We start from the raw sequence: 24,531 nt of genomic DNA, 5'->3' as shown, positions 1-24,531 counted from the left end.
TGCTCCACTTCTCACTGGCTGTGTGGCCTCAGGCTGGTGACTGTCCCTCTCTGAGCCTTGATTTTCTCTCTGTGAAATGGGATTTCAACTGTTAATTTACTAAGTGCCTGCCATTGGCCAGTTTGGGAGCTTTCAACACATCAGTGAACAGAACAGACAAAGGTTCCAGCCTTCTGTGAGCTAACATTCCAGCAAGGAAGATGGGACATAAACAAACATGAGAGATGGGTGAACTGCAGACAGTGTTAGGTACTGTGGGAACAGAAGGGAAAGGAAAACAGGGGGACAAGTCACAGGATTAAATAAGCTATCGGCCTGGGTCTCAGCAAAGAGGTCAGATTCTAGCAAAGATGTGAAGGAGAAGGACAGAGCCATGCAGACACCTGAGAAAGACTATTCTAGTGCAAAGGCCCTGGGGCAGGAATGTGCCCTGCAGGTATTCAAAGGGCAGAAGGAAGGTCCATGTGGCTGGAAGAGCTAGCTGGGAGGTGGGGGGACTGAGACAGAGAGGGGGTAGATGGAGTGAAACATGTCAGACTTTGGACCTATAGGATGTTGGGGAGCAGAAAGGAATCTGTGAATTAATGTATGTCAGGCATTCAGTGTGAGTCAGTGCGTAAGTGGTCAATTAATAGGAGTTATGATTATTGCTGCTTATAATTAGGTGATTCCTAACCCTTTTATAGTGGCAGGAGTGCCTTAGGGTCCCCCTTCGGTGGGCAGAAGCTGGATTTGAGTGACTCAGATTGTCCCCCATGGGCTGGGGGCTGCCCCCTCTCTCAGCCCCTCGAACATTTTCCAGGGCCTCACCGGGCCTTAGGAAGTTTGGGGAGCAAGAGGGCGGGGCCACAGTCACAATGGCATTAAATCAGACCCCCACTCTGGACCAAATCACACCGAGAAGTTGTTAATACCTTTATTATGGGCCAAAATGTATTCACGATATTAAAAGACATCCCATTTCTGCCCCCTGTGTCACATCTGAGATGTAGCGTAGATAAATGATATATCACCACATGAGATCTACCGAAACCATTAGTAACCATGACATTTTGACGTCAGATTTTTAAAAATTCCTAAGTAATCTTTTTGATTTATGAAATGCTGTCTGGGTTCATCGAGAGAGATCTCAGATTTATCACCGCCTGGTTAGAATTATTAATGATTTTCAATTTGTAAATCTGAAGTCGAGAAAGTCTGTGGGCTCTGGGTAAAAACTCCCGCCAACCAAAGCCCAGCCTCTCCTCCAGCCAGAGTTCAGCCCAGGGAAAATGGTCCTTCTCACCGACATTCTGTACCCTTGACATTGTGTCCCAGCAAACCCTGTCTGTCTGCAGCATGCGAGACTGAGGGCGGATCAGCCACAGGACCTGTTCTGGGCAGAAGTATCGGTCCCGCTTCACAGGACAGATGCCCACCGCCCTCCCCCAACCACACACATAGGCCTGGAAATCTGTTCCAGCCGACTCAGGCAGGGGTGGTCAGGAGGGACGTAGCGGGGGGCAGCCAACACCTCCCATCCCCCTTGGGTCTGGTTCGGGTCTCAGCTCAGCTGCAGGCCCTTTACACCACTGGGAAAACTGGATCAGGCCCTCCTTGTCCAAGGCAGTGGCCGCATAGGCCACGCCTGTGCCACTTCCGTGCCCCATCTGGGGACTTTCCTGGACTGAGAGGTCACCTCGCCTGTCTGATTCACCTTCACCCTCGCCAAAGCCTCTGTCTGCCCCCCAGTCCCAGAAACTACCCCAACCTGGGCAGGAGGCAGACAGCAGTGCTGCTGGACCCCCAGGCCCGGGGGCCTGTCTCCCTGGGTTCCCACCCAGACCCGAGTCATGCTGTCACCCCAGCTCATGCCCCAGGCCCTCCGGACACAACGCCTATGCCCATGGCTCTCGCCTGCCCTGACAGTGGGACTCGCCAGGGGCGTTTGATACATGCCCGGGGCCCAGGCTTCACCCCAGGCCAAGGGAGTCGGAAATGCCAGGGCGTTCCAACGTGCAGCCAAGGCTGAGAGCCGCGCCCCTGTGTCGCCATCCCCCAGCTCCTGTCCTCCCCACTGGCCACCATCACCTACTTCCACCCTTCCAGTTCTCTCCGGGATCAGGAGGTTCCCAGCCTCCAGCCTTCCCTGCCCTGGGCCATCCTCCCCACCACTGTCCAGGCTGTGCCGCTCCCCCTGCTTCCACCCTCGGTGCCGCCCAAGCCCCGGGAGGAAAGTGATCTTCCAGCTCAGCCCCCACCGAGGCCTGGGGAAGGCTGGGGACTGCACGAGGCCGTGCAGGGAGCCAACTGCAGTGCAGAGCCAAACCCAGACTCCCCTTCCCAGGCTGGATCCCAGGGAACCTCCACCTCCAGCTTCCCCCACCGGACTCAGAGCCCAGCCCGGAATCCTCCTATGTGGGCAAGGAGGAAGGCCCCATGGGGTGGGGGTCACTGGGGCGCGAGCAAGGTTCACGACCACTCGATGTGGCTCCAGGGCTCTGCTCTCTCACCCGCACAACCCTGGCGGTGGGCAGGTGGGTACTCCTCAGAGTCGGCTCTGAACCTCAGTGTCCTGATCCGAAAAATGACAATAGTAAGATTCCCAGTCCCTGGGGTTCTAGAGAATTTAAGCGGCTCTCGCGTGGGATGAGCTCGGGGCCAGCACACGGGGAGCCCCCGGGAGCCCCCGGGAGTCTGTAACAGCTGTCAGCACCGTGCTGATGGCCTTGTCCTGGGCTAGGGTATGTGGTATGGCCTTGTCTAAAAGTTTTGCCCTGCACTGGGTCCAAGTACTTGCCACACTATTTACCAGCCCATGACTTTGGCCTCTCTGGGCCTCAGTTTCTCCAATACTAGGGCCCATTTCTCACACAGCCCCTTCATGTCTGGCCACCCCACTCCTTCCCCCTTCTGTTAGGACACGAGTTCGATTTGAAAGTGACCTGGCAGCAAATGCCCCTCCTGAGACCCTGCCCTGGCCACAGACTCCAGGGTAAAGGACGCCCTGCCAGAGAAAAATATGCATCAGACACACTGGTTTTTTCTTGATCCATAATTCAAAGGGAAAATTGAAACCATATTTCTGTAAGGTTCAGAGACTGGAAGGTGAGTTTTTGATAAATGCAGGGAGACAGGTCACACAGCACCCCGCTTTTTTTCTCTGGGGTGGGTGAGGGTTCGGGGGCAGTGGTGAGCCAGGAAGTCCAAGCAGAGAAGGGAAAAGAGAGGGAGGCTAAATGCCAGGCTTTCTCTGTTCATAGTCTCATGTCAGCCTCCCGAAACACCTGTGAGGGAGACATCATTACTCCCATTTCACAGATGAGGAAAGTGAGGCGCAGAGGGGCCCATGTAGCCTGAGGTCACACAGCTGAGAAGCAAAGGAGCCGGGTGAGATCTCTCTTGAGGCCGTTGTGCTTGAGGTCCAGACCTCTGGCCTCACACCAGTCAAGTGCAGCCTCCTGAGGTTTCCCAGGGACCCCCCACCACCACCGCCAGCGCAATGAGGTGGGAGGTACGTGGTTGAACCACCATCACGTCTGCTTGCTCACAAAGCTCACTGCATACACACACTCCTGCCCACACCCCCCCACATCCACGGACACGGACACTGGCACGCACGTGTCCCTCATGCACAAGGACCCTGACCGGGCCGCCCTCCAGCTCTTTCAGTCCCCCTGCATCTCGCCATGGCCTGAGGCCTGGGGCCCATCTTGAACTCACTGGCACAGCCTGCTTCCCTGGGCCAGAGTTCCCTGGGCCCTCAGAACTGCAGCCCCAGCTCCTGCCCATTCTGCAGGATCCCCTGCCCTGCCCTCTCTGGTGTCCTGGGGGGGAAGGACTGACATCTCAGACCCCGCCCCACTCCAGGCCCACCAGCCACTGTCCCCTGCAAGCGTTTTGGGCCTGGTCCCACCCTGCTATGCCCAGCAGACTTCACTTCTGTCCTGGCTTTTTCCCTGCCTGTGATACGATAACCTACCCTGGCAAGAAGTCTCCGGTCATGGCCGCCTGGCCTCAGTTTCCCCAGGGGACCTCAGGTCAGTTCTCTTTGGAGCAGGTTGGCTGGAAGGACCACAGGGTCAGCCCGGCCACATGAGGCTGGGGGTGGGAGGGCGTAGCTGCTCCAAGCCGTGCAGCTGGGTGCCTCTCTCCAATGGCATCCGGTGGCAGGGGCAGCGAAGACCCACAGCCAGACGCATCCAAGCTCAGGGGTCTGCCAGGCGGGTGGGAATGCGAAAGGGGATGGTGCCGACAGCAATGGAAAACTAATATGGATTCTGGGGCCCGGAAGCGGGGTGCTGCTCTAACAAATACCTAGAAAATGGGGAAGTGTCTTTGGAAATGAGCAGTGGACAGAGGCTGGAAAACTTCTGAGAAGCACGATAGAAAAAGCCTAGATTGCCCCGAGCAGACTTTGAGTAGAAATACGGTGGATGAGGGGTGCCTGGGTGGCTCAGATGGTTGGGCGTCTGCCTTCGGCTCAGGTCATGATCCCAGGGTCCTGGGATCGAGCCCCGCATCAGGCTCCCTGCTCGGTGGGGAGCCTGCTTCTCCCTCTCCCTCTGTCTGCTTCTTCCCCTGCTTGTACACTCTCTCTCTGTCAAAAATAAATTTAAAAAATCTTAAAAAAAAAGAAAAAGAAAAAGAAATACAGTGGATGAGTCACATATCCTGGGAGATGAGGAGGCCGGGGGGTCAGGGGTCGGGGGGTCAGGCAGAGGAGGGAAGTGTAAAGGTTTCAGTGGTGGAGAAGTTTTGGGGGTGACCAGGCCACAGGTGGGGTGCAGTGGCTCAGAGACGGACGCTATCCGGAGTGGGGACAGTTGAGGACGGGGTTGAATACGGGCTCCCGTGGGCTCTGAGGCATTACACTGCCCGGGGGGACCCAGGCGAGGTGACCTTGGTAATGCTGGCAGTGGTCGGGCACTTGCTTGAAAATTTGCCCAAGTCGGTGACCCACAAAAGCGAATTGTTCCCTCTGCACGGCGGAGTCCAAAGTTTAGGCTCTTCGCAGGGGGGCCTGGACTCGCCTCCTGGGGGACTGAACACTTTCTCGGCATTTCAGGAACTACCCTGAATCCCCAGCTCCTCCCCAGGTCTGCGCTGGGACATGAGGCCAAACGGAATGAAGCTAGCACCTCCCCCAAGGGGGGAAGAGTTTGGGGCTCAGCTGAAGCCTGAGTGGAGCCAGAGCGAGAGGAGAGTTCGGGCTGCCCGAGGATCCCTGTGATGATGGGACCCTGAGTCTGAGGCTTCAGAGCTGCAGAGAGGGCCCCTGCAGTGGGCGCCAGAGTCCGGGGCGAGGCTGCCTCCCCGGGGAGGTGTGCCCAGGAGCCCGGGCTCAACGGGATGATCCGATGAGGCAGGAGCAGGCCCGAGGATGCACCATGCCACGCAACCACCCCGGCCAGAAAACCAGGATGTCCTGTGTCCACAATATCACACCACTTGGGACTCTTGGGCGGTAGGAGGGAGCCCCTGAATGAGGGGTCAAAGTCCAGGCACCAGGCCCAGACTCCATTTAATTCAGAAGTCAAGAGAAGGGATAGAAAGGCGTTGGAAAGCGCCCACATTTCCGAAGCACATGCTGAGGGTCAGCCTTGCACCATCTCTCTGGAGACCCGCGGCGCCCCTAGGAGGAAGGTGCGATGATTAGCCCATTCCACAGGTGAGGAAACCAAGGCCAGGGGCTCACTGGGATTTCGCCCATGCCCACGCCCTGCCCATTTTGCCCAAGGACTCTGAGTACCCTGGCTTCATCACTCTGGGGTCCTTAGACCCTGCTGAGGGTCAGCTGTGGCCATGACCCTTCTTCACTAGGGGCCTTAGGCCATATTCGTTCCCTCGAGCTGCTAGGAAGCCTGCAATCTTGCGGATTTAAAACAACAGAAATGTGTTCTCACACAGCTCTGGAGGCTAGAAATCTAAAATCAAGAAGTTGGCGGCATTGGTTTCTCCTGGAGGCTCTGAGGGAGAATCTGTTCCAGACCTTTTTCCAGCTTCTGTTGGTTGCAAGAAATCCTTGGTGTCCCTTGCTTTGTAGAAACATCACTCCAATCTCTGCCTCGGTCTTCATGTGGCCTTCTCCGTGTGTGTGTGTGTGTGTGTGTGTGTCTGCTCTCTTTTTAGAAAGGTAAGGACACAAGTCACATTGGATTAAGGGCTCACCCTAATCCAGGATCACCAGTTAACTTGATTTTACTTGCAAAGACCCTATTTCCTAAAAAGGTCACATTGACAGTTTTGGGGGCTTAGGACACCACCTTATCTTGGGATATCTGGATAATTCAACCCGTGACACAGGCCTCAGAGTTTCCATCAGCCCCACTAGAATGTTAACCAGACCGGGGCAGGGGTTTGGGTTTTATTTTGGAGTCCACTGCTTCTGCAGTGCCTAGACTATATGCCCGGCACACGGTAGGTACTCCGCAAATATCTTTGAGGAAGAAAATAAATCTCAAAGGTCCTTCCTGATCCTAGGATAGGAACATACCTACAACCACCCTTATACATGCCCTATAATAGACACGTGAGCCATGCAACACAGAGCCACACCCAGACACACACGCCGTCAAACACGGGCCACCCCCTTGTCTTCACACCAGGGCAATGCAGTGCCCAAGTGATGCCCACCCAGAGCCATGCACCAGCCACGGTGCAGCTCAAGAGGCTCACCCCTTACAGTGGCAAGACACCATGGATTGTTAGAGCATCAGACACCTATTCTGCTTTTGTCACCCACCAAGGGCAGGGAGACACTATTCCGGAAGTCCTTATTTTATCCTGTATTCATCACTGAATGCTTCGAAACTCTGATTTTGTTATAATGTGCAAATTAAGCAACTGTTTCCAGTGAGCTGGTGCCAATGGGTCAGGCAGGCGGAGCTGGGGTGAGGAGAAGACTGCGAGAGCCCCGGACATTCAGAAGGGGCATGGAGGGGGCAGCCCAAAGACTGAACAGCAGCTCATTTGGACAAGACACAGGAGCAAAAGTGCTCCTGTGGTTACAAATGTCTCCCCGAAGGAGGTGGATCGGGTGCTCTGGCTACTCCGAATCAGGAGTGCTGATTAATGAACAGCTACTGTATGCAAGACCCTCAGCTCAGCAATGTGTAAGGAAGACATCATCGCGTCCTCACCTGGTCCTGTGAGGGACCACTTCCATTTTACACATGCCCAGGTTACTGTGTGGGTGCTGGACTCCAAAGGCCAAGCTCCTCCCATTCATCCCACTGTTGCTTGCCTGGCTCCAAAATTGGAGAGGCAGACAGGCAAATACAGAGAATCACAACTTACCAGAGCAGAAACCTCCACAGTTTTTTAGATACAACACCAAAGTATGATCCATGAAAGCAATAATTGATATGCTGGACCTCATTAAAATGAAAAACTTTTGTTCTGCAAAAGGCACTATGAAGAGAATGGAAAGACAAGGCATAGACTCGGAGAAAATATCTGCAAAAGACACATCTGATAAGACTATTATTCAAAATGTACAAAGAACTCTTGGGGCACCTGGCTGGATGAGTCGGTGGAGCATGTGACTCTGGATCTCAGGGTTGTGAGTTTGAGCCCCATGTTGGGTGTAGAAATTACTTAAAGATAAAATCTTTATATATGTAAAAAAAACCTCTTAAAACTCAACAGTAAGAAAACTAAAAACCTGATTTAAAACTGAGCAAAAGACCTGAACAGGCACCCTGCCAAAGAAGATATATGGATGGCAAATAAGCCAAGGAAAAGATGTTTAACACCATACATCATTAGAGAATTGCAAATTCAAACAGTGAGACACCACCACACGCCTACTAGAATGGTCAAAATCCAGAACACTGACAACACCAAATGCTGATGAGGATGTGGAGCAGTCCCTTTGGAAGACAATCTGACAATTTCTTATGAAAATAAACACACTCTTACCATATGACCCAGCAATCACATTCCTTCGTATTTACCCAAAGGAGTTGAAAACTTGCGTCCACAGAAAAACCTGCACATAAATGTTTATAGTAGCTTTGTTCATAATTGCCAAAACCTGGAAGCAACCAAGATGTCCCTCAGTAAGGAATGGATAAATAAATGGTGGTCCATCCAGACAATGGAATGTTATTCAGTGCTAAAAAGAAATGTGCCATCAGGCCATGAAAACACATGAAAGAACCTTAATGCATATCATTGAGTGAAAGAAAGAAGCCAATCTGAAAAGGCTGCATACTGTATGATTCCAACTCTATGACATTCTGGAAAAGGCAAAACCATGGAGACAGTAAAGAATCCTTGGTTGCCAGGGATTATGGAAGAGAAAGGGATAAATAGACAGAGCACAGAGGATTTTTTAGGACAGTGAAACTATCCTGTGCCACACTACAGTGGTGAATACATGTCATTACACACTTGTCCAAATCCATGGAAGGTACAAGCCCAAGAGTGGACCCTAATGTAAACTACAGACTCTGGGTGATAATGATGCATCAATGTAGTTCGATCCATTGCAATAAAAGAACCATTATGGTGCAAAGTGTTGGTAGTGGGGGAGGTTGTGCATGCGTTGAGGAGAGAAGGGGTATATTATGGGAACTCTATGTAGTTTCCACTCAATTTTGTTATAAAAACTGTTCTAGAAATTAAATTCACTAATTAAAAAAAAAGGCCAGGCAGAGGAAGAAGGAAAGAAGGAAAGCAGGCAGGCTGGAAGGAAGGAAGGAAGGAAGGAAGGAAGGAAGGAAGGAAGGAAGGAAGGAAGAGAGGGAGGGGAGGGGAGGGGAGGAAGAGAAAGGATGGAGTTGGGGAGAAAGGAGGAGATGCCTGAATTCACAGTCCCCGAGAGAGGACCTTGCTTCTCAGAGGGTGGCACCTCACCTGGGTGGGACTCTGTTGGAAAAGTCCAGATCCCTGGACATGGTTCAGATGGAGAAAGTTTAGACAAAAAGAAATGTGGAGTTTTGATAAGGAAGACCCTGGTACAAGTGGGTGGGAGCCTGAGCATTGTGATGGAGAAAATTATAAAGATTATTGAAAGATACCATATGCTTTCACTTATATGTGAAATCTAAAAAACAAAACAAACAAACAGAAACAGACTCATAAATACAAAGAACAAACTGGTGGTTGCCAGAGGGGAGGGGGATGGGGGATGGGCAAAAGAAGCAAAGGGGATTAAGAGGTACAAACTTGCAGTTATAAAATAAATAAGTCATGAGGATCAAAAGTAAAACATAAGGAATATAGTCAATAATAGCATAATAACTTTGCATGGTGACAGATGGTAACTACACTACACTTATTGTAGTGAGCATTTTGGTATGTATATAAATGTTGAATCACTATGTTGTACACCTGAAACTAATATAATATTGTATGTCAACTATACTTCAATTTTTAAAAATAAAAAATAACTTTACCAAAAGGCATTAAAGAAAATCTAAATAAATGAAGCTAGACATCTTGTTCATGGATTAAGACTCAATATTTTAAATATATCAATTCTCCTAATGTGATCCAAATCAAAATCTCAACGAAATTTTTTTATGACACTTGACAAGCTGATTCTAAAATTTATACAGAAATATAAAGGGCCACGAATTTCCAGAAGATTCCCAAAGAACAAGACGAGAGAACTTGCCCTATCAGACAGCAAGCAAGAAATAGAACTACACACACATGGACAGTTGATGCATGAAGGAGATAATACTGCAGATCACTGGCAAAAAGATGAACTTTCCAATAAATGGATTTGGGACAATTAGACCCCTACCTCACACCATACACAAAAAGCAGTGACCAAAGAGGAAAACACTTTGTTTAAATACTAATTAAAATTAGGTATTGTACTGCTGTTCATTAAAACACTCTACAAATCAATAAGAAAAAGACAAAGAGCACACAAATGGGTGAATGGCTTCAACAGGTGCTTCACAGAAGAGAACACTCAATCAACAAACACATGAAAAGATGCTCAATCTCATTGGTAATCATTCGAATGGAAATTCAAATTAAAATCACTTTGCTATATCATCATCTAACCATCAGGTTGGAAAAGAAAATGTAAATACTAAATGTTAACAAGTATGTGGAAGTATAAATCAGTACAACCACTTTGGGAAATGACTTGGCCTTCCCTAGTATAGTTTAAGAGGAGCATCTACTCAATGCCAGGGATTTCATTCTGGAGAAACTCTTGCACCGGGGTACTAAAATGAGCTGAGCAACACTATTTCCGTTCCTGTGCCTCTACTTCCCCCAGACCAGGCTAGGTGAGTTTGTTTCCCAGGTCCCTCCTGAGTCAGTGCTCTAGGGGAGAGCTGATTCTCCACCACTAAGGGCTCTTACCTCTGTAAGAGGGCGTCCCCAAGACTCCCCCAAATCCCTGCCTCCGCATGTACCTTGGGGCAACACAACCCACTGGTCAATTTTGCAAACTTTACTTCTTTCTAACCTCTTTAGGGAAGGTGTGGCCCTCAGACCCAGACCCCAAGGCAAATCCTTTCCCACTTAGACCTCTGCTTCCTCCTCTATAACATAGAGCAGCAAGAGCTCATGTTCCAATGGGTGTCTGGGAGGCTGCAGTGAGTGGGACTCAGCAGGGGCTGGGCAGGGAGTGAGCTGGGGGGTGGGGGTTGGGAGCTCCATAGGAGGAAGTCACCCCCTGTCCTCAGGATGCACTCCTCCCTTCTGTCTTACCTGGACCTCCATTTCCTCCATCCAGGCTGTGCCTTTCTCTGAGTCTAATTCAACTCATCTTTGCAGAAGCCCTCCTCTACCTCCAGCCCATGAAGATTTCTCTCTTCCCTAAGCTTCCCATCTATCAGCAGCTCAACAGATATTTCCCAGAAGCTCATCACATAGAAGGCCACATTCCTGGTATTGGAGAAACTGTGGGGAACTTAACAGCCCCAGCTCCTGATGGGAAGGTTGCTCAGGCAGTCATGTAGAGGGAGGAGGGCAGGGAGACCACCCTGTAACCAGCTCACCCTCAGTAACCAGCACAGCATCCGGCACATAGTAAGTGCTCAATAAATAATGGTTGACCATCAAACCAAACAACTGGGATACAGTCAGACTGCACGAACTCAAGCATCTAGGCTGATGCACATGGGTTCTGACAGACACACACAATCATATGTGTGTGTGACCATGAACACTGACACGCTAAACATCCACCTGCACACACACAGTCATAGTCCCAATGCCTGGGCCCGCTCCAGCCAGCATCCTAACGCACATGAACACTGCCTCCCACACAAAGCTCATTTATTTTGATTTATGAATATTACAAAAATAAACCTGAGCGTCTTCTTGGGATTCTCTGATCCTGACACAGGTCCCCACGATATTGCTTTTCTGCTCCTGGTTACCTGAAATTAGCAGAGTAATTCGGAATCTGCATCTTTATTTAAAAGAAAAAACTGTAGATGCAGAATTATAAAAATTTAATATGCTCCCAGGAAAATGAAAAATGAGAGGTTGTGATCTCGTCTAACACTTTCAAATGTGTTTATTAATTCATGTTTTAAATCATAAGTTTCATTCGGTGAGAGCCATGCACAGCAATAAGCCTGTTTTAAAATATTAATGAATAAACAATATTTCTCTATTGAAATATAACATGCTTCTTTGAACAATGGACCACCAGTAATAAATCAAAACCAGGAGAAAATTGCATTTCATATTTAATACAAGTTGAACTCTGCCTTTTTATAAATGATATCTTTTTTGTTTAATTGGCGTCAGTTCAGATCTAGCAGATTGCTAATAAAATTCTGGATTTCCATATTTAATGATGCGTATACTTTCTGCTGAAATTTTACCAGGAAAAAGGAATCAGCCTTTTATTATCTCCTGAGATGGTGGTGAGAGGTGAGGCCAAGGCCTCCATCCAGCCTTGAGGGCGGCAGGGGGTGAGCCGGCCAGAGGGGGTGGGTTGAAGAGGCCGGGCCACTCCTAGGGACCCCACGTGGCAGCTGACACCGCCCCCCGATGACCCCTCTGCTGACCGGAAGTAATCATTCCAACAAGAAGGGCCACAGACTGGTGTCCCCTTCTGATCTGGGGCACTGTCTAACAATAACAACAAAAAGAAGAGAAGCCACTCCAACCCAAGGGCCATGTGTGCATCAGCTCATTAATCTTTATGACAGCCCTAGGAGGAAGGTAGGAACAACATCTCCCCATTCTACAGGTGAGGAAACCGAGGCCACAGAGTAGAGTGAGGAGGTGACATGCCCACAGACACACACAGCAGGTAAGTGGCAGGACTCAGCCTGACTCCAGGGCCCTAGCTCTTCATACTACAACATGCTGCCTTGAAGGAAATGAATGCACCCGGGTCTCAGAACACCTGGTTTTTATCAACAGTGAGTGAAGTGGGACACTGGCTGGAATGCGAGTGCAAATCACAGGACAGGATAAGGAAGAAGAGCTGGCCATGGTCCCAACTACACGCAGGGCACTTCACTGCACCACCTTGCTCCATCCTCCCGACAATGCTGGAAGGCAGGTGCTTGACAGCTAAGGAAACTGAGGCACAGGGAGGTTACACGACTTGCCCAAGGACACGCAGCCGGTATGAGGCAGAGCTGGACTCTACCCCAGGCCGTTTGACTCGGAGCCCACATTCATGGGTGCTAAGCCATGGTGCTTTCCTAGCCATGGGGCCATGTTGAACCCCCGGGCACCCATTTCCGTCTCTGTGTTGGGGCCAGTAGCCACTGGGCTGTGAGGTGTGGCTCCTGGCGGTGCACTAGGTGGGGCACAGCTGGAAGCAGGCTCCACGCAGATCGGCTGAGTCGGTGACAGCTGACTTCTCGGAGCTGAGAGATGGTTGGGTTGATTGTCTGTGGGGCTGGGTCGCTAGGCCCAGTGGGGATGAAGTGCGGGCCATTTGTTGTCCTGAGGTGCTTGTGGACTCAGCAGTCTTCCTGAAGGTGTCCCTGGGACCCCAGGGGGACAGGAGCCCGTGGCTCTGATGGAGGGTGGTGGTGGCAGCACCTGTCTCCATCTCTGCTCAGTTCCTGAGTCAGGCTCACCAACGGTGACTGTCCGTTGCATCAGAAAGAGATACTTTGATAAGACAGCCAGGCACAAAGGGTTAAAAACGTGACTTTTGGCTTCAGGCACACCCAGACTGGTGTTCCAGCTCTGTGTGTCTTTGGCCAAGTGGCTTCAGTTTCCTTTTCTACAAAGTGGAGGTGATAGCCAGACTTGCTCTCGAGGCTGCTGTGAGGGTTTGGAGAGCGAGCCTGGAGCAAGAGAGCAAGCCTTCTCGTCGCTTCTGACAGCTCTGCTCGCCGTGCCCCCTGGTCTCTGCACATGCTTGTCCCTTGCCTGGACCCCCTTCCCTGAAGCTGCCCCCCCAGCCCTCACGCCTGTCCTCCTAATCCTCTCTTTCTGAGGTCCCTGCCTGATCATCCAGTAGGGGATGCCGAGCCTGGAGCCTGGCTCTGTCAGAGGATGCAGCAGTCTGGGTTCAGCCTTAAAGGATGAGCATCCATCGGGGAGACAGGGTACAGCAACAACATTCCAAGAAGAGAGAACAAGGAAACTCGGACTCAAAAGGTGGCGTCCCTCGTCCGAGGTCACACAGCTGGTGGGAGGCAGACCCAGGGTGGGGTTGGAGACCTGCTCACCCTGACTGGCTCTGTGGACAGTGGGCTAAGTGACCAGGGGCTGGAGCTAAGCTGGACAGCGCCTGGGACCTGCACTCACCCACGGGGCATCAGGACGGCTGCCCTCCCGGGTCCGCTTGCCTCCATTAGTTACGGTGCCAGGCCCAGCCGAGCCCCAGTATGTGGCTCTTCCTGTCCCTCGTGCCCAACCCTGTGGTCCATAGACACAGATAGGACTACCTGGAGCCTGTGACACATCTTGTACACACCGCAGGGCACACATACTCAGGTGGCCTGGGCGACGGAGGCACAGGTGGGAGAGTTGCAAGCTCTGACGGGTGGAGGTAGATGACTCACCTTGTCCCCCAGAAGGGACCTCCCCCTGGAGGCTGGCGGCCCAGGTTCACGGGAGCCTCTCTCCGTCCCGCTGCAAGTGGCTGCTGGGAGGGGTCTCGTGGGGCTCTCACAGGGCCACCTCCAGCTCTGCGGGTGATCGTGGACAGGTGGTGGTACCTCGTGGAGCCTCAGATTGCCTGGCACGTGGGGCTCTGTGGGCATTAAATAGGATGGCATACAGAAAGCACCTGGCCAAGGGCCGGTCCACAGGAGCAGCTCGATAAACTGCAGCTGTCAGCCCAGCGAAGGCCCCGGGCTCATGGCACTGACACATCTTTCACGCCTAAAACACCTCTCCGTGTGGGAGACTCGTCCACACCGGAAGGGCCCTACTCTAGAACACTGCTCTCCCGCCCCCACTTCCAGCCAGGGAATGGCACGGGCCGCTGCTCAGTCTGGGGTTACGGGGAAGTTCTAACCTTGTTTGCAAGGCCACACAGCTCATGCGCCGCTGTGCACACAGCTGATCCCTGTCCAGCATTAGCTGCTCGGGCATTTAGGCTCCAGAAACTCTCGAACATACCTGTATTCCCACCTGAGCACACCTGTGCCTGTGTACATCTTACTGTATTATATGCGTGGACAGGCCCCTTAGCCTGTGATTGGGCGTGATTTTCTTCGATTGACCGCTGTTATTTTCTTTGTTCTTGTGAATAACCGGGTTGCGGGATCCTCATTTCTCCACTCTTGGGGTTCGGAAACCTACCAACCTTTCCAATACCCCCACGAGCGTTTGCTGTCTGAACAAGGCCCAGGCCCAGGATCTTGGCTTCTCAAGGGCTAGTGCCTGATTTCATTCATCTTTGGGTCCAACCCCTAACCCACTGCTTGACCAAGAAGAGGTTACCTGATAAAAATCCATCAGATGAATATATTTCACTCAATTTGGAGTGAAACATAAGAAACTTAGGGCCCATGCCATGCCCCAGTTTCCTTCCCTATGAAGTGAGGATGCTTCTGCCCCCCTACAAAGGCATGAGGAGCAAAGAAGGGAAACGTGTGAGTGCTCCTCACCCAGCACATAGGAAAGAGACTGGGATCTTAATTTAGGCCTCCCCAGAATAAGGCCTCAGGCTCACCTATTTCCTTCAAGGGTTGTTCGTCCGCTCGAGAATCTCCAACAAGCACTGGCATGTGCCTCTCCACCATGTCAGACTGGCCTGACGTAAAAGCTGAGATGCTTCTTAGGAAGTGTGTTTCTGGGTATCAAAGAAGATGTATTTGTGTGCGCACGTGTCAGGTTTCCACAGGATATTTTTGCAAAACCACATAGCATAGAGATTGTTTTATGTACAAAGATAAGAAAGGCTGACCCATAAGCTAATTGAATCATGCAAATAACTACTTAGCCATGGGAGAGATTCCTACAGACAGGCTGAGAGCCCACATGAGGGAGGACAGCTTTGGAGGGCAATCTATTTTATAAAGTTTACTCTCACGGTATAACCACCTCAAGATTAATGGGAATGGTGGCCCTAGACCTTGTTTTGCCTGGCTCTACCAACCGAAATAGTAAAAGTTGTATTTATCATAGACAATTTGCTGCAACTGATTAACATTAATCTGATTTCCTGAGTCAATTTCCTTGAGATATAGTAAACAGGCCAACTACCTGCTATCCACTTCTTCTATTGTAAAGATTTAGGTATTCGCGACAGAGGCGTATGTAAACATATGGGACTCCTAGCTATTTTAATAAAACAAAAACAACGTATCTCTCCCTAAGCCCTGAAACGAAGTGAAGGTGACAAGACTGGTTATTCTTTCAATAAATGACAAAAGGGTCTTTCCATCTAACAAGTGCCAGAGGCATCATCAGGTCAGGAGAGTGTGAGCTCCTGGGGCAGAGAGACCCGGGTTCAAAGTGTGGCCCCTTGTTGTCCCAGCTCTGTGACCTGGTGGCATTCGCTTAACTTTTATGAGCTTTACTTTCCTAACCTCTGCCAGCGGGGTAATACCTTCCTTGTGGCGTTCTTAGAACACAGGGATCAAGGGCGCCTGGGTGGCTCAGTCGTTAAGCGTCTGCCTTCGGCTCAGGTCATGATCCCAGGGTCCTGGGATCGAGTCCCACATCGGGCTCCCTGCTTGGCAGGAAGCCTGCTTCTCCCTCTCCCACTCCCCCTGCTTGTGTTCCTGCTCTCACTATCTCTCTGTCAAATAAATAAATAAAATCTTAAAAAAAAAAAAAAAAGAACACAGGGATCAAGGGAGGACACGGAACAACAGTCCAGGAGCTGGCCAGGATCGCGCACAGAGAGAGCAGTCCATCGGAGGGACTCTTCCTCCATCCCCTGCTTCCCCGTCATTTCCAAGTTCCTCTGTGACGGTCCCACCTTGACACGCCCCGGCCCGCTTCCGGGCAGGCTTTCCTGCGTTGCCTGCTCTGGCGGGTTCCCGTGGCGGCGGAGTTAAGACATTGCAACATTTAATCATGAAAGCAAAAAGTTTATTCATGTTTGAAACTACACAGAGCTACCACGAGGAAGACTTTTTCAATCCAGGGTGTAATCCAGTTAGAAAGGAACACGAAACATTTTTAATACATTAGAATCACCACCACAAATTATTTTCATGACTCAATCAGTTTCAGAATCGCATACAATACAAAAAGAGAGGAAGGAGAGGGGGCCCCAGCGCACAGGGTGAAATATACAGTACCGAATACTGGACTCTGAATGCATCACAATCGGCGCCGCTTTTTTTTCTTTTTTTCTTTTTTGCATGGATTAGTAACAAGATGAAGAACATTCAAAATGCTTTCTCAGTATTTACAACAGTTCTACTGATCCTGTGTTCATTGAAGACCCAATGTTTCCACTCTCGGTTTTTTAGAAGTTGCAAATGCAACCCTGATTTTTTTTTTTCTTTTAAAAGATTACAATGTACATTACATTTTATGAAGGGAAACAAAGAGTTAATTACAAGATGCAAAAAGGTAAGAAAGAGACAAACTACAGCGTGAGTATTGTTCAGAGGTAGTAAGTGAGCACTCTAAGCTACAGAACATGTTGAAATTCTATTGGTTTGTATGAGTTCGCATGAGGTAATAAAGCTGTGTTTTGATTGGTGAGATGTATAAATACTCTTTTGCTACACTATATACAACACTCCAGAGAGCAGGGCCCTTGTGGATGCCCAGAGGACGTAGCAAACCTTGACAAGCCCGTGCAGCACCCAGCGCACACTGTACAACCCCAGATGGATCTCGTGTTCACCTCTATCAGCAGCAAGTATTCTTCATCTCTCAGAACAATCTGGATCCATAATTTAATTACCGAGCAGACTCTGGACTCAGAGAGAAAAGATGCTTCCAGTCTCTGATCTAATTATAACACAAGAGATCGAAACACAAACGTGACCAGGAAGATTCTTAAACAAACCATGGTTAACAGAGATAGCCAAACAGCTCCTTTATTCCAACCCCATTAGCGATATGAAAGAAAGACAATCAAAGTCTGCGATGGAAATATGCAAGAAATTCAGTTTAGGTGAGGTGAATCTTTGCATCTGCTTTAACGATTGAGGTTTAGCATACATTGTACTTTTTACCCTTAAGGCCAAGTAATTGGCAACTGTGAGACCATTAATGTAAAATATTGATAATAAATTATGATAAAATAGCTACAGGACTGTCAACAATGTTAAATCTTGGCCTAATTGGATAAAGTGCTTTTTTAACATTGTGTGTTTTTAAGTATAAATACAAATGATTATGATTCCTTAAAAAACTGATTTACCAAGTTCTCTAATAAGACAAGGTTTTACAGTAAAGCTGTAGATGGTGGGCTACAAAAACGCTTTCCTTTTCCTCCTATTGCTCTGAATGCACTTATCAAGGCATGTCAGCTCAAGGAAAAGTGTTGCCAGAGATTAGTTAGAGGTATCAGAGTGCACGCTTCCTGGGCCTTCTGTAGGCGAAGTCACAGAAGATGGAGTTGTTGCATCCTGCCAGCCTCCATTAGCCTGAAAGGAGAAATACAGTTCAACGGGTGCACGTCTTCATATTAATTCTACTCCCCAATTTAAAATACCCAGCTGACAACATGAGAGCAAAGCTACATTAGCAAAATGTATTTTCTAAACCCACTTTGGCAGGAGTTTGAAGCATGTGTTAAAGTGGGATTAAATGCATGTAAAACAAATCCATCCCACCAAGTAAAGTCTTGGCAATAAATCAGCTCACTGAAGGAGGCCTTCAGCGAGCCTCAAGCTGGCACGCGGCTCGGCCTTTGATTTGCTGTAAAAATAAAGTGACTCAGAAAGAAATCTTTTAAGAAGGGAGCAGTGGAGAAGCTCAATGTGATGCCTCAGCCAGACCTTGGGCTCCACGAAGTATAAACTTCAGCCCGGCTTAATCCTTGTTTCCATAGAGAAGAGGCTGCCCACCCTCTATCCACACACGCCTGGCAGCCTGCTACTGTAACCCTTGGAAAATGAAGGCCAGAATTTCCCTCCAAATAGCATCTTCTGGAATGAAAATGCATGAACTGTGGAGGGGCACACTATTCAAATCTGTATTCCAATTATCTCTAACTGGAGCTCCTATTTGGGATGTTGCTACCGCTCTTCATATGCTGCTGGCCCTTCCTGCCTCAGACCTGCCTCGGCAGTAACAGTGCTCAGAAACAAATTCGCCTTATGTCTTGGCCCATACAGGCAATTGCTGAAATCAATGTCTGATCAGATTTCTGCTGTGGCAGACAGCTTGTCGCTACATATTTTTATGTCAGTCAAGAAGAGGGAGGTGCTGGGCTTGTGAGTTGGGGAACACTGAGTGGAAGTGACGGGGCGGGCCCTTCTGGAGAGGAGGCGAGGGGGAGCTGGCTGACACCCAGTGCTTGCGGCTCAGACCAGCCTCCTGCTGTGCTGTCCCCACACCAGTGTCGGGGTGGGGCGCGAGGTCCCCCTGCCTCCTTCACCTCCGTCCGCGACTTCTTTTGTGAGTCCATCTAACATTCTTCTCGGAGGCCTGTGCCCCTAGGGCCGTGGGAACTCCGCCTCGAGTCCCAGCCCGGATACGGCTATTGGGTGAGCTTTGTGCTTGGTGGGCTTGTCCCTTCCTCCCACGGCCACTGTTCTTGGAGAGTGCCGTCTTCTCTTGTGATTGACTGTTCCGTGCTGCCCTGACGGCACCTTTCCTCCCTCGAGGACCAAGAGAAAGGGAGGGGAGGGGGGGCCAAACGACCCAGCAGAGATGACCAGAGCCAAGGGAAAAGGATTTTCCAGGCTTGAGGTGTATCAGATTCCAGCTAGGAGAAAGATAATGCCATGGCGATGCATTCCCAAAGCCTCGGCTGTGCAGGCTGGATGGTGATATGCTCACGTGTGCTGGTGGGGCTCTAAGGCATCCTCTTCTCTATCTAAACGGTAAGCTGTTTTTACCCCTCAGGTATGAAAATCTACTTAGAAAAAGAAAAACTCTTACACAGATACAAGTCTAAAGATATTCCATCTGAACTAAACATCATTCCTCTTTTATCCAAATTTATAAACAACAAATGTACAATATTTTTACCCAGCGTGGCAGCTGGAAGAGAGGCTGTCAGCAAGCATTCTTTTTTTCGAAATAAATTAATCCTTCCTCTGGTGGTTTGAGATTATGCACTGTATTATACAACAGCGCCTTATCAAGCCTCATCAGTGAAGATGGAATTCATGTCTGTAAAATGCTGCAGGCAATCACAGTTTCATATTTTATCATGTTGATAAGGATATCGCACATTCTCTGAAGCATTTCAAAACACTTAAATGAAAAAGGAGAAATGCAACTAAAAGGCTTTTTATATGGTTTGTTGTGGGTTATTATGAGTTATTTATAAACCCAAAAAGAAAGATTTGACATTTCAAATGTAAAAGATTTGAGTATTTAATGGTCCTTTCTTCCCTTTACAATTGAATATCCTCAATCACTTTTTCAATCATTAATATTTACTCTCACAGCAAGCCAAGGCCCTAAAATGGGAGAATTTTGTCCACTTTCCTCCTGACTCCACCACCATGCTTTGGGCAGTTCGTTTCCTCCCTAAGTCTGGAATCCCAGATCCTGTCCACCACTGCCCTCCCCACCTCCACCCTGATGACCTGACCCCTCCCCCTCCACCCCCCGCCCAGCTCCCTTTCCAGACCTGTGCGTTCTGCCATTTTCCATCCATGTCAGTGTGGGGTAAAAGTAAAGTTTTGGTGAATTGGTTACACAAGCTAAACTGATTTCCTCCATGATTAAAAAGAAAATTGAGAGGCCACTAAAAGTGCTGAACATGTTTTGCATCCCACATAGACAATGTAGCCAGATTGCTCTTAGGAACAGAATTCTTTGTTTAGTTTGGCCTGTTGATCTGTCTGGGGCCCTCCAAGGTTGTCCCCTTCACTTGGGCTGTGTTTGGGAATGTTTCCTGCTGCTTGATTCTAAGATAAATGACCTGCTTTGCACCATCTCCCTGGAACACAGCACAACTGGTAGGAGATGGCATCTTAAACGGCTGGTGTTTGAGTCCTTGTTATTGACAGAATGCCAGCCACGCTGGGCATCTGTGAGGACTTCTAAGGGCATCTGGGTAACATTAAGTGTTTAGGTTCATAAAATGAAAGTGCAGTAAAAATGCTGCCTTCCCCACCTGGCAACAAGCTGAGAAGTCAAGTCAAATGGCCATTCATTTATTAGTCCCTGTTTACCTGATGCTGTTCCTACAGCTCTTCGAATCTGGTTCCCCAGGGTACTCACATTTAAATTATGTGGACTGTACAGTGAGTTTCCTCCAAGGCCATCACTGTAGCCTCCCGTCTGATTGATAACATGACGGAGGGTATCCACCTAGAAGTGAGACAAAACAAAATTCATCATCCCAAATCTATTGAAACATCATCATTTACAAAAGGAAACAATTTGAATTATGTGTGCCACGAGGGTTTAGCATCTTCAATGAGAGACAAATTTATCAATCAAATGTGACTGGGAGAATTTCAACAATTCTTTGCATATTTAAACTCACACATCTTTGTTTTTCATGCCAGCCCAACAATAACATCTTCATGGCAATGCAAACTTTCCATCTACATCAACAAAATGTGTGTGGCTGTGGGTGAAAACTACTTATAAATATGTATACTGGATCGATCTCTCTCTCTCTCTCACACACACACACACACACACACACACACACACACACATACACCTAAACACATAAACACAAGTAGTTGCTCTCAATTAAGAGGATGAGAAAATATAATTTAAGAACTCAGGTTTGTTTTTTTTTTATTCTGACTTTTAAAATTTCATAAATGATATAGTAATATGTTTTTAAACCATGCATACATTGGCACACACAATTTGTTGTTGTTGCTGTTGTTATAAAAGTAAGATGCACCCAACCCTCTCCATGAGCTCAAGCCAGAGCCGAATGCATTCACAAAGTTTATCAGGTTTGAATCATCAAAAGTCACTGTTCACTTGACTCCTCATTAAATTAAATGGTGGGGCAGATGGGTCACATTTGGAAGCACCCAGCACAGGTTCTGCATGGACGTGCAGACCACTTCCATGGGGTAAGAGTATGGAGTTTTGAGCCCAAACCCTACCCTGCCAGAAAGGCCCCGGTTGGGGCATTTCTCCTACCTGTGATTGCACATTGGCTCCGACTTGGGACCCTTGGTAAGAATCCCCATTCAGACTCTGCATGTTCATGAACATGTCCCCAGAATTTGGGAGGTTAAAAGAACCAGAAGAACCTGGAAAGGAAAGAGTTAAGTAGCTGAATAACAGAGAGCTACACACATAATCCTCAAAGACCTAGAGGCAGGGAGAGGAGAAAAGGTGCAGAAGGGAAAGGTCGTGTACAACATAAAGCATTTCCAGATCTAAGAAGATGGAGAGTAACGCCAAAGAGGTAGGTCCTGTGATTCATTTTGCAGCTAGGAAAGTCCTACCAATGGGGAAGCCCAAATAAGAAACAAAGAGGAGATCAAAGTAAACAGAAAAACACCCAGCAGCTGGCCTGGAGCCACCCCCTTGTTTGCATTTCTCTCTAGGACTTGGTCATTAAATGAGCTCTTCACTGTCATTAACTGCCATGGTGGACAACTATGCGGAGAATAAACATATTTCTGAAGCTCTTTCTTAGCCATACCTTCTACCTGACTTTCATCGGTTCGTGTTTCATTAAAAAGAACAGGGAATGAGGGGTCCGTGGCAAGGGAGGTGATGGGGGAGAGCTGGGGGGGGAGTGGGGGGAGAAAGACAACAAAACAAAGAAACAAAAATCCCTCACTTTCTGAACTTCTAAAGATATATGTAAAAGGTCTCCTTAGAAAAGTGCCTTGAATTGCTTCCTGAGTCCATCTGCCTGGACTAGCTGCACATCGTTCACGGTTACTCAAGTTCCCTGTCATTTTAGAGGTTTAGTTTCTAACTCCATCACAAATGTCACATAAAATGTGGCCCAAATGTACCACAATATTGCAGATAGTGCATCCATGTCTTAGGTACCACACCCCTCACGGCTAACCACCTACCAAGTCAGCACAGGTACTACAGAAATGCCAAGAAGGACAGCAGACTGGAGTCTGCAGCTGTATTAGGTAGAAAGCACTGCTGTACCCCAGCATTCTAGCTTCATTACGCACAGCAACAGGTCACCTTCCCACTTCTGCTATTTCCTTCATTCTCTGACAGACCACTATGGACCTTAAAATGATAGATGGAACAACATAGTTAAAATAATTATTAGTGATAGCGCTTGGCATAATTGCTGAATTAACAACCACTATGAAGTGTAAATAAAGGCTCCAGAATCTACCAGTAGCGAGTAGCACTCATTATGAACAGTGGGTTTACGGACTCTGGCCACTCAGGCCCTGGAATAAGCCCTCGTTTTAATGTAAATCTTCCTTTATAACTCCACTGGGTCCTCAGTCTGGCTCCTGTGTCCTGGCCTGTGGGACCGGGTTTTGTGGCACAAGGCTGCCTGCGCCAGGCGGGGGGCGAGCGGCCAGTACGCACCAGAATTTGGCGTGGTGGGCGAATTGGTCTGGTTGTTCTGCACCGCTGCGGCTACTGCGTGCGCGGCTGTCACGGCTGTCTTTGCGGCATAGAGGTTGGCTTCTTCCTGAAACTTGCCGATATTCTTCTTGTACCTGATTCGTTTGTTGCCAAACCAGTTGGATACCTACAAATCACAGGGACATGAATGAAGGGGAAGAGAGGTCAAAGGGGGAAAAAGAGTCAACCTTCCAATAATAACCGTGGGACACCAAGGGGACACCTTGGGAGACACTCAGTTCTTAGCTCGCAATCACATCCTGCGGATCACGCATCATGGTTTTCGAGGTTCGCTTTTGCTTTTTGCAAACCTTGGCACTCAGAATAACACCACTACTTGCAGTTAGTCACAGTAACACTAAAAAGGACGAGAGCACTGTTCATAAAATGTATATATTGGTTGGTATATACCAATTGGTACATAGGTGATCAGTCCCCCTAAAAGTAGCTGAAAGACTAAAGGGAACATTTGTTAAGTTAGATAAATAATAAATTTTTGTGAAGGAATGACTTCTTCTTTTTGGGTCTGGAACGATTTTGGCAGTTGGACAGTAGAATCATGTTTGGTCTGCTGAAAAGAGTAACATCAATTAATAATGGATAAACGATCCCTTTGTCCTCTGTCTTAGAAGGTTCTGTGCGTCTGCCAAGATGGCTGCTCACGCCCTGCCAGTTACCACACGAGAAGGTCACAACTTGAAATTCAAGGAATTCCAACAAGGCCAAATGCAAATATAGGGGAGCAGCTCTGATTTCATCAGGTGGAATATACTTAGGTCTTTCACACACTACTTATGATGTCAGCCTGTGCAAATGGAAGAGATTTCTAAAGAGGAACTTGGCAACAGGAAGAGTTCATCACATTACACTGACAGCAAAACTTCAGCCCAAGACTCATTGCTCACAGTTACATGACGTGTTCAGGCACCTGAAGCTGAGCTATATAAAGAAACGAAAACCCACACAGCAGGTTATAAAAAGGTACCCACCTGCTATATAAAAGGCTCTGACCTCCCTTTTGTTAAAGTAACAGTTTAAAAATTCTCTTCAATAATTTCTTAATAATCTGTCAAAGGGGCATGTTGCTGTGGTATCAGGCTGGGTGGGTCACTGTTTTATTCTGAACAGCTATTCAGAGGCCCGGAGGAACAATAAGGAGTCGCATGAGCCCTCCAACCCAATTTACACCAGTGGGCACGCTTATTGACCTTCTCTGCCAAGAGTTTAATTGCTTTGGAAATAGAACTCTCCTTCTTCAACTTATGGCACTCATCCTTCCAGAAGCCAGAGAACCCTGGCAAAGAAGCCACGTGAGGAAGACAATGTTGGCCTTGCCGCTGCCCACATGCTGTCTCATCTTGGGGAGTCACTGTATGCACACGTATACACACGCAGGCACACTCGCTAGGATCCATGCGGCAACCATGAGCATAGGTTCATCAGACAGAAACAAGCCAAAACTCATCAGGAAGTAAATATGCTAGAGATCAGGACTTCCTAGCTGTTTCTGTTCCG

At 48.6% G+C, this 24,531-nt stretch overlaps 1 protein-coding gene across 3 annotated transcripts in view; it reads right to left on the bottom strand.

Moving 5' to 3' along the window:
- Nucleotides 1-17,657: 17,657 nt before the first annotated feature.
- PBX3 (PBX homeobox 3) overlaps nt 17,658-24,531 on the bottom strand; it is a 214,105-nt gene continuing 207,231 nt past the window's right edge. Inside the window, exons 6-9 of one of the 3 annotated variants that reach the window (XM_021691236.1) lie at nt 22,978-23,143; nt 21,595-21,707; nt 20,704-20,793; nt 17,658-17,945 (exon numbers count right to left, since the gene is read on the bottom strand). In XM_021691236.1, the coding sequence (XP_021546911.1) occupies nt 17,853-17,945; nt 20,704-20,793; nt 21,595-21,707; nt 22,978-23,143 (462 nt within the window). In that variant the 3' untranslated portion in view covers nt 17,658-17,852. The remainder of the gene's footprint in view (nt 17,946-20,703; nt 20,794-21,594; nt 21,708-22,977; nt 23,144-24,531) is intronic. The other 2 variants (XM_044920383.1, XM_021691235.2) reach the window with 2 other exon arrangements.

The sequence above is a fragment of the Neomonachus schauinslandi genome, chromosome 13 (assembly GCF_002201575.2).
Source record: "Neomonachus schauinslandi chromosome 13, ASM220157v2, whole genome shotgun sequence".
Taxonomy (NCBI): domain Eukaryota; kingdom Metazoa; phylum Chordata; class Mammalia; order Carnivora; family Phocidae; genus Neomonachus; species Neomonachus schauinslandi.
Note: the sequence above shows the minus strand (reverse complement) of the source record. Positions and strands in the feature narration are given on the sequence as shown.